We start from the raw sequence: 15,081 nt of genomic DNA, 5'->3' as shown, positions 1-15,081 counted from the left end.
TTGCTGCTGCTGTAGCCCATCCACATGAAGGTTGGTCTTGCTGTGCATTCATAGATCTTCTGCATATCACCTTCCGTCTGCTTGAGCTAGTCTGGCCAATCTACTGACCTCACTTTCATCCACAGAACTGCCGCTCACTAAATGCTTAGTTTTGCACACAATTCTCTGTACAACTTCTATACAGTTGTGTGTGAAAGTACCAAGAAATCAGCAGTTTGAGATGCTGAAACCACCACGTCTGCACCAACAATCCTTCCACTCTGTAATCTGGATCACATTCCGTACCCATTCTTGTGTTTGGTCAAAACAAATGAACTTCGCCATGTTTGAATGCTTTTATGCATTGAGTTGCTGTCTCTTGATTGGCTGATTTGTTTGCATTAGCAAGAAGGTGCTTAAACAGGCAAAGGGATTACAACCATTATAGGATTCTAATTCTGATAAACCATGTAAGTATACCTCCCTGTGCCTGGGGCTTGTCCCCTGCAAAGCTTCTGCAAGTGAAAACCCGTCTTCTACAGAAGAGCTAATGAGACCCAATGAGAAAGCTCTAAGGAGGTGGCCATGAAAACAAAGTTTTTTTTTTTTTTTTCTTCTTAAATTTGCTAATCACCATTTTAATATGAACATGAATCACTGAGACTTCTTGGTTTGGTTCTGCGTTGATTCCATTGTAGCACTTCTGTATCAGCAGGAGTATTGTGTTCTTGGACAAGTGGTTCCTAAAATTTCTTGAATCACTGCTCCCTTAGGCCAAATGTTTCTTACTGAGATATTTTGCAAGAATAAATAATTTTACCTGTTTTGCTTACCTTGGTTCCGTTATGTGGAGTTGGACTGGTTTGTGCTTCTGTTTACCACATTTTTTGCTGGGTAAAACCAGTGCTACCAATCACATTGGCCATAAATAATTTGATGTGATCTTGAACCACCAACCTATGGCACCCATGCATGTGCCCTGCGGCACCCAGTTGGGAAACCACTGTCTTGGGCAATGATAGCTTTTGAAAACCTATAATTGGATGATATTGGTGCTGACAGACCTGCTCTATTGTGCAACATTTGGATCAAACTTTCAGAAGTTTAATTTGGTTGTTTTGTTTTTCAGTGAGATGTAGTTTTGCAGCCTGAAGGAAATACACATTTGTAGTGTCTTTGTCACACCCTAATGTTGTATTGTGAGCTGCCTGTTCTCCTTTTGTAGGATCAGAAAAGGGTAATGTTTGAGCACTGTCATTTCTAACACCTTCCTTTTTCCTCCAGGTCTATCAAACATGATGGCTGACGGAGAGTTTTTACGGACGAGCTGCGGGTCTCCCAATTATGCTGCACCAGAAGTAATATCGGGACGGTACGTAAATCTGCCTTTTCCTCCTTTGGTTGATTTGCCCTCAAACTGTGTTTTTCTACACTTTACCTCCGGGTAATGTAGCAATGGATGACATTGTATGTCTTATCACAGTGTGAAAATAAACCGCCTAATGCATAGGTTCTCAAACTCTATCCTCAGGATACCAAACAGGTCACCCAGCAGGTGCACAGGTGTACTCATTACTCACTGACACATTGAAAAAGATCCACAGGTGGAGCTAATTATTTCACTTGTAAAGGCCCCCATACATCAGCAATTGATTGCAGCAATCGTGCAATTTGCAATCGATTGTGTATATATATCTTTCCCTTTCTCAATCGATTGTGGCAATTCTGCAATCGATTGTGTATAAAAATCTTTCCCTTTTTCAATCGATTGCAAATTGCACGATTGCTGCAATCAATTGCTGATATATGGGGGCCTTAATTCTGTGAGGACACCTGGAAAACATTAACTGTTTGGGGTCCTGAGGACAGTGTTTAAGAACCCATGGCCTCATGCAGAGGTTCCCGAGCTCTTTTCTCAAGGCACCCTAAAGGCCAGGTTTTAAGGATATCCATGCTTGACCACAGGTGACTTAATACTTCAGTCAATTTGATTTAACCACCTGTGCTCAACTGTGGATGTCTCTAAAACCTGAACTGTTGGGGTGTCTTTTAGGACCACGTTTGGAAACCTAAGCTCTAATGGAATAAAAAAAAAACTAAAGTATTGTAGAAACCCAGAAGTAAAACACAAATGTTAAACACTGCTAAACAAATCACTAGTATAATATTTAAATCTGTATTTTATACTGGTTCTGAAGGTGTGGTTTAATTTAGAGACCAAGGACTAGATATATGAAGTGGCAGCTTGGCACTTAATATAATGTAAGCTTTCCGGGTCAAATCTGCTGGGAAGCAGCGACATACAAAAGCCGTCGCTAAGTAAATCAAGCCCCAGTCCTGGATGGAAATAACCATAGTGGGTGGGGGACCCCAAACCTCGATGAGTGCTTTTAAAGGGTTGTGTTCCAGACTTGAAGATTTCAATATGTAATTGATCTTTAATATCCTGACCTAATCTAGCTCACTGCAATCTTTTGTCATTAGTGATTTTAGGATTAAAAATTGTCCTTGAGTAGGTTTACTGATAGGAAGTGTGTTTCACATTAAGTAACCTGTTTTAGTTGTTCCATCTGTTGTGACGTCTATTATGGAAGTTCTTGAGCAGGTCATACTATTGGCTAATCATGTAACATGCTGTAACTGTTATGAATTTAAGGCTATATGCTGGCCCAGAAGTGGACATATGGAGCAGCGGTGTGATCCTCTATGCGTTACTGTGCGGGACTCTTCCATTTGACGATGACCACGTGCCAACCCTGTTCAAGAAGATCTGTGATGGCATTTTCTACACACCTCAGTATTTGAACCCCTCTGTCATCAGCCTTCTCAAGCACATGCTGCTCGTAGACCCCATGAAGAGGGCAACCATCAAAGATATTCGGTAATGTGTCCCTGCTGGACATAAAGAAATGTACCATACGTTTTTACGTTTTGTGTTGATATGGCAATATAAATAGGACATAATGGGGTTATATTTTTAAACCATAATTCAAAGCAACCTGTGACTGCAACTACTGTCCACACTCTGGAAGACCACCCCATTACAATACATATACAATGAATCAGTGGTCCAAGAAAAGCTGTCTTTGTAGAAAGTAAATATAACTCTAATTCTGGTGCCCCTCCTGATCGACAATCATAGTTCTCAGGGAATAAGGAGAAAAACAGAAGTAGTCTATTGCAATGTACACTTTCAATCAATGCAATAGTATTCCATCCAAGAGCTCACCTAACAAAGTTAAGATGCGTTCACATAAAGGGATCTCTAGTTATTCAGCTGCACTGTTGATGGACCTCGGAGCGCTGCACACCAGAACATTTCTCTTCCCACCCCACAAAAGAAAAACTCACCTGGGAACCGCTATAGCCGTTCCTCACAAGGTATCTCACTGGTCACAACTCCAACCTTGGTATAGCCCTTCAGCAATGAATACGCATATGGAGCATCCCATAGGTCAATGTCTTCCAAAGTATTTTTCTCTTTCATTCCATAGGGGACACTTAAGACCATGGGTATAGGTGGAGCTGTCATGCAGGGGGTTGTCTTTGATGCCCAACTGAGCTGGACACATTTTTTCGTCAGCTGGATAGGTATTTATTATTTTACTTTATTTTTATTTTTTAATTGAACTGAGCTGCTGCAGCACTCACGCCAGCCTCTCCATCCCCCTGCTCCGGTGGCCGATGTACTGGCTTCTCTGTCAGTGACACTGGCCGGTCCCAGTACGCACAGCAGCAGGTACACAGCCGCCGCCGGAGCAACAGGGCAGGTAAGAGGCTACCCTGCGGGGAACACAGCGGCAATCCCCTTCTGGTGGGGGAAGCCACCGGAGGGGGTGGCAGTGGGGGCTCTGTTTTCTCCGCCCCCACCCACTAGACCACCAGGGAATCTGTTGTAACGGGACAGTTACAAATGGCGGGAAGTCCACGGGGGTCGGCCATGGAGGAGGGAGACATCCCCTGTTTATCTCCTTCCCCACCCCTTTTTGGCACGCTCCCTTCCATAGGGCAGGGCAGCTCCAGAGGGTCCCTCCACTCTTCATACAAGTAGCTACTGCCCATTCTACTAAGTAGCAGACGGCTCAATAGGACAGTGTACGTTTATTTAATGAGGTACTATAGTGTATGTGGCCACAGGTTCTGTTTGGACTTGGTTATATCTGGTTAAGTCCCAAGCTACCTGACAAGACGATTATTTCTGCTTAGTCCCGTGCCTGACAAGAGACTTAAGGCTGTTACACTCTAGACGATGTCTAGTGTGTACCGACCTCATAAGCGGCACCACCCGGCATACACACTTGCCGACGATGCGAGGGTGGGGGCTGCATGGCCTTCGCTAACTGTTACCCATCGGACCTGCATGCAGGTTTGACTGGTAATGTCGCTGACGACGCGCTGGAGCACGCATAGACTGTGACATTGAGGGTATTCACTAGATGAGCCCGAGAACTCGTCCGATATGGCCAGATCGGACAAGTTATCGTTTGGTGTGTACCCGGCATTACAGTTTTGTCAAGTCCCAGGCCAGACCATATTTTTTTATGGAGAGTACAATTCCTCCCAGGTACTATACCTCACTAATACCCCTTTCAGACATACTGAGATTCCCGGGATTTTGACCTGCCTTGGCCAAATTCCCGGGATCTCACATATGTCTGAAAGGTACCTACCCCGGAACACGTTCCCGGGTAACCGACCCTGCAATTGACCAGGGAAGTCCCGGGAAATTACCCTGCTCGTGTGGTGCTACCGGAGAATTTTCTCCCGGGTTGCACCAAGCTGCTTCTGATTGGCTGGCTGACGGTCACTCCTGTCATGACTGACAGACACTGCCTCATTGGAATTGCAGTCCGGCAGGTACTTGTGAGTCAGCAGCTCTTCTTCTTCACCGGCATCTTAGAAATGGCGAGGGGAGGCTGGAAGAGGCAGCTCCGCTGCTCCGAGTCACTGGGGAGGGGGGTTCCCGGGGTCACCGAGCTCTGCTCTAGCGCAGCGCCGTCATCTCTGCTCAAAGTGTGGGACCACTAACAGATGGTGGTACCGGCTCTAGCCTGGCTAGTCCCCCGCTGTCCCCTAGCATATTGCAAGGGCCCTCTTACCTCTATGTCTGTCTGTTATTACCCTGTTTTGTTCTATCAATGTTTCCAATTGTAAAGCGCAACGGAATATGCTGCGCTATATAAGAAACTGTTAATAAATAAAATAAATAAATCAGAGAGGAAGCGAGAGGTGAGGAAGCTGCAGGAGCAGAGGATCCTGAAACATTCACACTGCAGTCTCTGCCATCTCCCTTTCTATAAGCACCTACAACACCAGCTATTATCAGACATCCAGTGTAAAGAAAAACCCTGAAAAACCCGGCTTATGTCTGAAAGGGGTCTACCTGGGAGTTTCCCCAGTAAAAGCTGTAATGTGGAAGGGGGGTCTTGACCAAATACCCGGGATTTTGCACAGGAGAAATTCCTGGGTCTGAGGAGGAAATGTGAAAGGGGTATAACTGGTGCTTTGGTATAGTCTGTCCCCACCTCACCTGTATAGATGTTGGCTGGTTATGTGCAGTCTGAGCTTTCCCTGTAACAAAATGCAGACGGCTGCTGCTGTGTTTTATGCTAAATATTGTGGTTTCATTGTGTAAACCGCTTAGAGCTCAGGTTTCAGTGGCAAAAGGTCACAAGTTCACAATCCTGTGTCATAGAATTACATAATGTAATGTATACATTACTATGTCCTATGAATGGGACTTCCCATGGTCTCTAGTGTCCCTCATTGCATGAAAGAGAAAACAGTATTTTTGGATTTGCCTCAAATAGCCTTTTCTCTTGAATCCATGAGGGACACTGGATGCCCGCCCTTACGCTCCTGTCTGACTAGGGGTTGGTTTTGGCACACATTTAGGTCAGAGGATTGAACCTCTTTTTGTGACTGGTTCTGTGGGCCTCGTCCTTTCCTCCTACTCCATTCTGGGGCTTTGTTAGTATTGACTGGCTGCTTGTGCTTCCGCTCAAACTTATCTCTTTGATGCCTAAGCTCTTCCATCTCCACCTATACCCATGGTGTCCAGTGTCCCCCATTGACTAGGAGAAGTCACTTTCATCGAATTTGGAAGGTTTACGTGGGATGGTGTGAAAGGCAGGGTTTTCATAAATAGTCTCTGGGCTGTCGAGTTTTCTTCAGGTTTGAATGCTGGCCTTCGCTTGGCATCTTTTGAAAGTCCAGGTCTCGGCCCTGTCCATTTTCTTTCAACTTAAGTTGACCTCTCTTCCTGATATACAGACTTTATTTTTTGCGGGGGGTTCTCAGTCTTCAACCTCCCTCTGTTACCCCCTCAACCTAGTACTCCCTTTTCTTCAGTTATCTGTTTGTTTTTGAACTGTTGGAGACTGTGGATTTGAAGTATCTTTCCTGGAAGACTTGGCTAATGTTGGTCCTTGCTTTGGCTAGGAGAGTTACTTGACCCTTTATCGTGTAGCTCTCATCTGGTTTCTCATGAGGATTATGCAGAGCTTCGTATTCTCTCTGCCTTCTTGTCTAAGGTGGTTTCCGCCTTTCATATTACCCAACCTATTGTACGAGTAGTACCAGTTTTGGGGGGGGGACCAGCCGTCCTCACGTTCCTTGGATGTGGTTCGCGCCTCTTGGATCAGACTGCTCAATTGCGCAAGTCCAATTCTTAGTTCGTTCTTTAGGATGTGGTGAAACAAGGGTGGCCTGCTTCCAAACAGATTCTGGCGCGTTGGATACGTCTATTTTTCAGGCCTATTTGGCTGGGAATTGGTATGAAATACCGCCGGCCGCATGCCGCAGCGGCAGCCCGACATCAGCAGAGATCCCGGCAGCGGAAGCCCGACAGCGCTGGAAATCCCGATCGTGGATAGGTAAGTATTGTCTAACCTAACCCCCCTAACCCTCCTTAGGGGTGCCTAACCCTAACCACCCCCTTCCCCGCTGCCTAAACCTAAGTCCCCTGCAGGGGTGCCTAACCCTTAGAACATCTAGACATCTAGACGCCCGGCATGTCACCCTTGCCGGGATATGACAGTCGGGAAGCCGGCTGCCGGTATTTAGGCAGTCGGCTTCCCGATTGCATACCTTTGGCTGCATCCCGGTCTCCGCCAATATAAATTTCCGCGCATTCAACGCGCTCTGTTGGCCCATTCTGGGCAGCTGCCAGAGGGGCTTCTGTTTCCCAACTCTGCCGTGCACCCAGTTGACTCACTTTTTATAGTTTATACAGTTTTGACACCTTTTGCGGCTTCTGATTCCCAGCCGCTCTGTTACAGCTGTCAGTGTCCCCTGTGGATAAAGGAGAAACAGGATTTCTGTATTCGCCGTTAAAATCTGTTTCTCGGATTCCACAGGGGACACTGGACTCCCACCTTGCCCTGCTTTCTGGTTCTAGTTGTTGCTGTGTGACTGCCTGTTCTTGCAGATGGTTGTAGCTGTAGTACTATGTTCCTGTTTGTTCTGTTCTTTCTCCTTCTCTAGTTTTTTCCTGTCTCCTCTTGGCTCAGCTTCTATAACTGGGGAGGTGAGGGGCATAGGAGGCAGGAGCCAGTAACACTTGTACATTTCTTCGTCCTGGCTCCACTCTACACCTGTCTATACCCCACAGTCTTGATTTGTGTACTCTGTGGAATCAGATTTAACGGTGAGTACCAAAATCCTGTTTCTCTTTATTCCCTGAGAACTATGAATGTCTATCAGGAGGGACACCAGAATTAGAGAAGTGATATTTACTTTCTACAAAGACAGTGCTTTTTTTGGACCACTCATTCCTTGTATAATGGGGTTATATAACTGTGTAAATGATGCTAGTGTAGAAGCATTTACAGATGTGTCTTTATACATCTTTGCTGCAGTTGTGCTAAAAAAAAAAAAAAACTTGATGTGCCTTGTCCTGTGAGACTTCATTAGCGCCTGGCAACTCTATTTTTTTTTTGCTGAAAATGCATCTATGCAGCAATGCTATGTGACTAGGACGCACCAGCATACTGTGCTAATTAATTTGATATACGACACTGTTCTATGCATATTCCATGTACGGTGCTGTGGACACTACAATAGCTCCCTAAAAGTTACCAGCTATCCGTGTGCTTGCTGTTAGGACCAGCTACAAGCGTAGTAATAGGGTTCCCTGGAAACTTATTTGTAAAGGTGCATACAAACAACGATTTTTTTTGAACGATTATCGATAACGTTGAACAAATCGTTCACTTTCTGAGTTAAAACGATGAACGATTATCATTCATGCGCGTTCACATTTGTAGATCAGTCAGACTGACCAACTCAACGATTTTCAGTAAGGGAATATGCAAAAATCATTTGTAATTCCAAAAAATCGTTCATTACATTTAGGAAATGAACAATTTTAGTAAACTATTGTCCATTTTTCCATTGAAAAAAATGAACAAAAATCGTTTATTAAAATCGTTAATTTACTAAATCGTATGTATGCACCTTAATTACTTTATTTAATCTTTATATGTATTGTGATTGAATCTCTACTAGCTCAGTCTATATGAAGATACTAATTTCTTTGACTTTTATATGGCAATGAAACTGCTCGATGCTCAATCTTGTCATTTGCAGTAAAACGTTCTGCTTTAACGTTAATCCCAAAACATTACTTTGATCACAGCGCTCAAAGGCTGTTGTCTCCTTTCATACAGAGAACACGAGTGGTTTAAACAGGATCTCCCAAAGTACCTGTTTCCGGAAGACCCCACGTACAGTACAAACATGATAGACGATGAAGCCTTAAAAGAAGTGTGTGATAAGTGCGAGTGCACGGAGGAGGAAGTGCTGAGCTGCCTGTACAGCCGCAACCACCAGGACCCATTAGCCGTTGCCTATCATCTGATCATAGACAACCGACGAATAATGAATGAGGCTAAAGATTTTTATTTAGCCACGAGCCCCCCGGATTCCTTTGTTGACGAGCCTCACCCCGCCCGCCCGCACCCAGAGAGAGTGCCGTTTTTGGTGGCAGAGTCCCCGCGCCAGAGACACACTCTTGACGAGTTAAACCCACAAAAATCTAAGCACCAAGTCGGAGTGAGAAGAGCCAAATGGCACCTAGGAATCCGGAGTCAGAGCCGACCGAACGACATCATGGCTGAGGTCTGCCGAGCAATGAAACAGTTGGGCTATGAGTGGAAGGTAAGGACGGAGATGGTGCTGATCCCTCTACCTAAACTTTCTCCTCTTCCATATGCATCACAAGTCCTCCCTGGTATAGAACAACATGGACCTATGGATTTAATGTTCTCCATTGGACCATATTGGCGTGCCACTTTTTGTATAGATGTCTGCTTACTATTGGTAGCACTGCCCTGTTATACAGCCAACAGAAATGGGAGAAATAGATTTGCAGATACCAGTCCATCGTGCCATCAACAGGCTGTAGGTATTTAGTTTTGTGTAGGTGATGGACCCCTATAAGCCTGTTTAATCATTATACTTGGTTGCCTATAGTAGAAAAGGGACTGGCACACAGTAACCGAGCCGTGTTCTTCCATTTCTGATTTGCTTCTGTGTTTATAGGTGCAAACTTTAGTCACACTGATGGTAGCCGGGTTAATTTGGACTTACTATGTATGATTGATGCGACATTTGTTTTTGCTCAGTTATGTATCATTGTGCCTCTTTCCCCACAAATATGCAGAGATATAGTTTATTTCAGATTTTATTTTTCGTTAAATTTGTATCACGTCCTTGACCAATTTCAGTTTAAGGAACAGTTCTGGTGTTTTTATGCAATTTGACAATATTTACTGGTTTTAAATTGACTTGTATCTAGATAAATGGAATCTAGACAAATGTATACACTGATCTTAATGTGGTTGGTTAACTTGGTGTTCTAGGATTACTTATCTTAAAAATTGCTTTGGCCCAAAATGGTCACTTAGACTGTAACATCCAGTGTTTCAGGATGTGTATAATACCGGCGATGACTGCAGACCACCAGTGATTTGTCTAATTGTACAGTTAATGCCATTCTGCATTCAGAAATCACCAATCATGACTACATGTGACCCCTGTGAATTAGTTTGTGTATGTTCCAGCCTTGTTTCTTTTTGTCCTCCAGATCATATAGAGCTGTGAAATATGTTGGTGGTATGATAAACGTGTAAGGCCTGTTTTTAACATGGTTTCCTATACTTGAATCTGCAGATAGTGAATCCATACTATCTACGTGTCAGGAGAAAAAATCCAGTAACCAGTATGTACACTAAAATGAGCCTGCAGTTGTACCAAGTGGACAGCAGAACGTACCTGCTCGACTTCCGCAGTATTGATGGTAAGAAGCGCAACCATTGCACAGCGTATGCGGCAACTCTTGTAGGATCCATGGAGTGAAGTTCCACAAAAATCAGGCAAACACTAAACGTGTGTTATTTGGCACAGCTCTTCAGTGTCTGGCCCCGCAGGGCAGCTGGCATCGGCAAGTGCATACACACTTGCCGATGCTGGCAGTGACTGCGTGGCCCATGCTGTATTCGGTAGCATGGCCCTTGCTTAACTATATTCCCCATCGGACCTGCATGCAGGACCGACTGAGGATGTCGCTGGCGACACATCGGTGCGGGCATAGTCAGTGACATAGCGGGTACACACTAGATGATGAGCCCGATATATCTGTCCGATCCACCGAATCAGATAACCTATCGTCTAGTGCGTACCCAGCATAAGACTCCGGGATCTCTCTACTAGACTCATCGGTATTTGTAGTGCACCGCTTCATGTCACATGGTGCTTTGTGGAGGTAGCCAATGTGTGACTTGTATAGCAGTATCCCCTAATACAAGTTCCAGTTTATGGGAAGAAGTGAGATAGTTACTAAGCATTGTAGTACTTTAAAGCTATAGAGTTGTGTCCTCATACACCTATCCTCCTGACGCTCTTCCACGGGTAGTGATTCGTACTTTTCTAAATTTAGCACCTTATTTGAGTATTAGGCACAGCAGGTTAGTACTTTTGTAGTAATGTAATTGGAGTACGGTCACAGTTTAAACATAACTATACGTGGCAGCTCACTCGTATCAGGCCTCTGTATTTTGCCTTTTTGCAAAAGACACCCCTAAATGGCAGGCTGTAGCTTAGGAGACGCTGCGTGTGATTCGCAGTCCACCCTCCATCAGGCTTGTACGCAAGTTATCTAGTTTGCATACAAGTCTGAATCTGGCCCTGTGTCAGCTGATGAGCGTCTCTTAAATGGTAATTCAACTGATTGTAGCTCCAATACCTCGTGTCTAAAGTGCACGAGGAGCTATTAAATTGTTTGCGAGACCAGCCCCAAGCCTGCACTTATTGCCGACATCTGCTCTCACCCTCCTGAAATCCACGCCGTAGGGCTTTGGGGCTGGTCACTAGTGCCGGGTGTGCCAACTACAGCGTGCCTGGCACCTAGCCCGGGAGAAGCTGCTTAATGTGGCTGATCTCGTGCATTTTTGTGCGAGAGGGACTGGTCACACAAACAATTGAATGGCTCCCGTGCAGTTTACACGGCAGCTACTAAATCGCCCTCTAAGTGTTCCTTTAGCTTTGTGTGTAAAGTGATTATTAAATGCCATTGAAAGGTAAATATTATGAGCAATTTTTTGTGATTTCACACGTTCAGTCTACTGGTGGAGAACTCTGGACTGGAATTTTCAATCCCATAATTCCCGGCCCCCTCCCCTCTCAAAGCCATCGTTGTGTGTCTGTCTTTTAATGTGTAATGTCAGTATACAATGGCTTGTGTGGCAGGGAAAGGATATTTGTAGGGATAGTTGCTGAAATAATAATTTTTTCTAGGACGGGTATGGCTCTCTGCTGATAACATTGTCGTCCAATTTATGAGCACTATAAAAAAGGAAAAAGTTATATTATCTATTTAAATGGAAACCAAATGCGTTCTTCCACAATTTTTGTTTTTTCTTTGTGGGGCCATAATACAATACATATATTAAATGTTTGATGGGGAGCAGGCGCTAAGTGACTTACAAGGTAACTTACTGGCTGCCAAAGTGTGGGGCATGATTTCAGGAGAACAAATTCTTTAAAATATTGATCCACACAACAAAATGGCAGCCTCCGTTGTGTAGACAAGCAGTGTATATAATGCACTGGTAATGTAGGTATGTTTAATAGTACAACCTGGCTATAAGCTGCTTAGCGGTGTAGAGTTCCTTGTTCTTAAAGATACATCATTTGAAACTACTTGGGTGTTGCGCTTGTTAGCTGCCGGTCTGTGCACCTGTTCATGTGACGCTGGCTCTGACTGTGAGTAGGAGACCCATGTACTAAGAGCTGGAAGTTTCAGGAGCACATTGTACATGCTTCTGCCAGTGCTCAGTATGGTCACTCTCTGTAATACTCATGAATATTTAGAGCTGCCCAGAAGATGGCTGACTGCTTCATGTTGGCATGCTCAAAAGTTAATGTAGTGTAAAACTATACAGCTGCAATCCTGTAAATGTAGGAGGTCTAGTAATACTGCTTTATGTGGTCACCCATGCACACATACATTTGCAGTGAGAGGATGTATTTTTGCTGTTTTAAAGGGTGTTCATAAGTGACCGACTTACTGTGTTACCAATCAAATCACGTATATTAAGTAGCGTTAGCATTGGTTAAAGTTTACTAGCGTTTGATTGGTTGCGCCAAAGATTGATTACTCCAGAGAGGTCAAACCTGTTTTATTTTGATCAGTATCCGTAACAATTATTTGATGCAATTTTCTAAGCAATGTTTGGATATACAAAGTGATTTCTCACTTCTTTTTAAAACGTGAAGCTGATAGAAAGAGGAGCAGCTACAGAAGCGGAGCCCTGATTTCTGCTACGCTTCTGTGCAAAAGCAACAGTCCTCCTTCGTATCAGGAGTAATGGAGCATACACACGGTCAGAGGTTTTTTCAGATTTGAATAACGATTTAAAAAATCGTTCAATAGTTCATATCTGAAGGAAAATCTGACATATCTGTCAGATGAACGATTTGAACGATGCGCGTTCCCGATGGTCAGATAACGATTCCATTCATTTTAATGCAGTCAAAAATCGTTCAAATCGTTCATCTGACAAATCTGACCGTGTATGCTCCATAAACCTGATGTTCCTGAATGCATGTCCTCTTCGTTGTGTTGGAATGATATACGTATTGGAAGATAAATACTTTTGTATCTTTATTTTTTGTTTTTTTTAAATAGATGAAGTCACTGAAACCAAATCTGAAAGTGCCACCCCCAGACGTTCGGGTTCTCTGAGCAATTACCGGCCGCCCCAGAAAAGCGACTCTGACGCCGAAGGCCAGACCAAGTCATCTGATGGTTCTGTCCCTTCATCTCTGACCTCATCTGTAGATTCCTCCAACGCTGACTTGGTCCCCCGGCCAGGAAGCCATACTATAGAGTTCTTTGAAATGTGTGCTAATTTAATAAAGATCCTTGCGCGGTAGGCAAGGCTGTGCAGAGTTCATATTGAGCAATAAGCATGCAGTAACTTGTAGCCAAATGCTTCCAGTTTTAATCCAGTCATACTATAAGAGCTGAAAGTAACATCAGTAATGCAATTTGCACATAGATCCGGGAGACTGTTTTGTTAGCTCTAAAACCGTAAAGCTTAATGTGTGATTGTTATTTTTTAATAGATATATATATACATGTGAACAAAGGTATAAAAATTTGTATATAATTGTTTGTTTTTTTTTTTTTCTTTTTTTTTGTAAAAGTTGACAAACTTTTAATTGCACATTTTATTCGACACTGGGTTTTATCGCTTCACAATGGTTTGGGTTTTTTTTTCTTTTTACTCATGTATAATTTCACGTTCAATCTGGCTTAAACCTATATATATGTATCTAATGATGGCTGCTGAAAGATTTGTCTGGGACATATCAGTGTCTGGAAATTAAAGTATAATGAATGTGCGAAGAAAATTTGTATAAATGTAATAAACAAGTGTATTTGTTTTTTTTTTTCCTTCCTTTTTGGTTTTTAACAAAGTTGAACATTTTTGTTAAAAGGGGTTTTAAATGTGGGATATGCGAGGGCTAAATAAACACTGATTTTTATTCTTGGTAATGGCGAAAACTTCTTTCCCGCCCATAAGTGCTCCGTTGGCATTCACTTGGTAATTTTTTTTAATTGAAATTGCATTTAAAGGAATTTAAAGCATATTGGCTAATGCATGCCCGCTCCTACCCTAAAGGAGTTAGATAATTGAACATATTACAGGAAAGAAAAGTCATTCACGTAGGTTGTCCACCTGACACTGAACCATAGGTATGCCTGTTGAATGTGTATGGGGACTGTTCTGGTGTTAACCAACTGCCATACAATCGTAGGCACCTCACTTCACTTATGATCCCGGCCCTAATGTGTGCCTTGCTGGATGGTAGGTGGCACCTTAATGTTCCTCAACCCCTCTTCCCTTAGTTTGGAGACTAGTCCAAGTAATCGCTCAGTAAGACCTGGAGTTTGAAGTACAGATTGACGACCTGCTCCAAAGACAAGTAATTTCCATGAATTATTGGAGAGCCATAGTTTCACCATAGACTACCCGCAGGAAAGCCACTTCAGGTGACACTGTGCCTCTTGCTCCTTAGTGAGGTGGTTAAGCCCATAGAATTGCCGCGTCCACTGTGTAGGAGACTTACAACTCTAGCCTTTTGTTTTTTTTTGTGACATTCCTTTATATATGGACTGTAACTTGTTGACATTACTGTGCTATGGTTGCCAGGCACTCATTTATAGGAGAAATTTAGACCAATAGGAAGGTTGAGTTGAACCACACATTTTGTGTTTCTTTGGTCATGTCAGCCAGTCTGACTAGTGTCTAACACTATTATATGATCTCTGGCAGATATGACTGGCGTAGATGCCCCTCATTGGCTCTCCCAATTTGATTCTGATGTGAACGTGTGAGTGGCGGGCACTAACGTGCGCAGCAGGCCTTGGCAAACCAGTTAGACAAATGTGTTGACCTACTGTTGGGCATCTAACATTTGTTGCTCTGATCTGGATCCTTTGCAAAGATAGCGTGGTCCAAGGGCTTTTGTGAGGCCCCAGATAATTCACATTCCCCATTGTTACTTCATTTGTTCTAGAGCTAGAATGTTGCA

The 15,081-nt window shown here is 43.6% G+C and overlaps 1 protein-coding gene across 1 annotated transcript in view; it reads left to right on the top strand.

The window, feature by feature from the left end:
* Positions 1-14,041, top strand: part of PRKAA1 (protein kinase AMP-activated catalytic subunit alpha 1) — a 31,183-nt gene extending 17,142 nt beyond the window's left edge. The window contains exons 5-9 of the mRNA XM_088455242.1: positions 1,264-1,351; positions 2,636-2,860; positions 8,649-9,138; positions 10,153-10,279; positions 13,169-14,041. Of these exons, the coding sequence (XP_088311368.1) occupies positions 1,264-1,351; positions 2,636-2,860; positions 8,649-9,138; positions 10,153-10,279; positions 13,169-13,416 (1,178 nt within the window). The 3' untranslated portion in view covers positions 13,417-14,041. The remainder of the gene's footprint in view (positions 1-1,263; positions 1,352-2,635; positions 2,861-8,648; positions 9,139-10,152; positions 10,280-13,168) is intronic.
* Positions 14,042-15,081: the final 1,040 nt, after the last annotated feature.

This window comes from Taudactylus pleione, unplaced genomic scaffold, assembly GCF_031769625.1.
Source record: "Taudactylus pleione unplaced genomic scaffold, aTauple2 ptg000647l, whole genome shotgun sequence".
Classification (NCBI taxonomy): Eukaryota; Metazoa; Chordata; class Amphibia; order Anura; family Myobatrachidae; genus Taudactylus; species Taudactylus pleione.
Note: the sequence above shows the minus strand (reverse complement) of the source record. Positions and strands in the feature narration are given on the sequence as shown.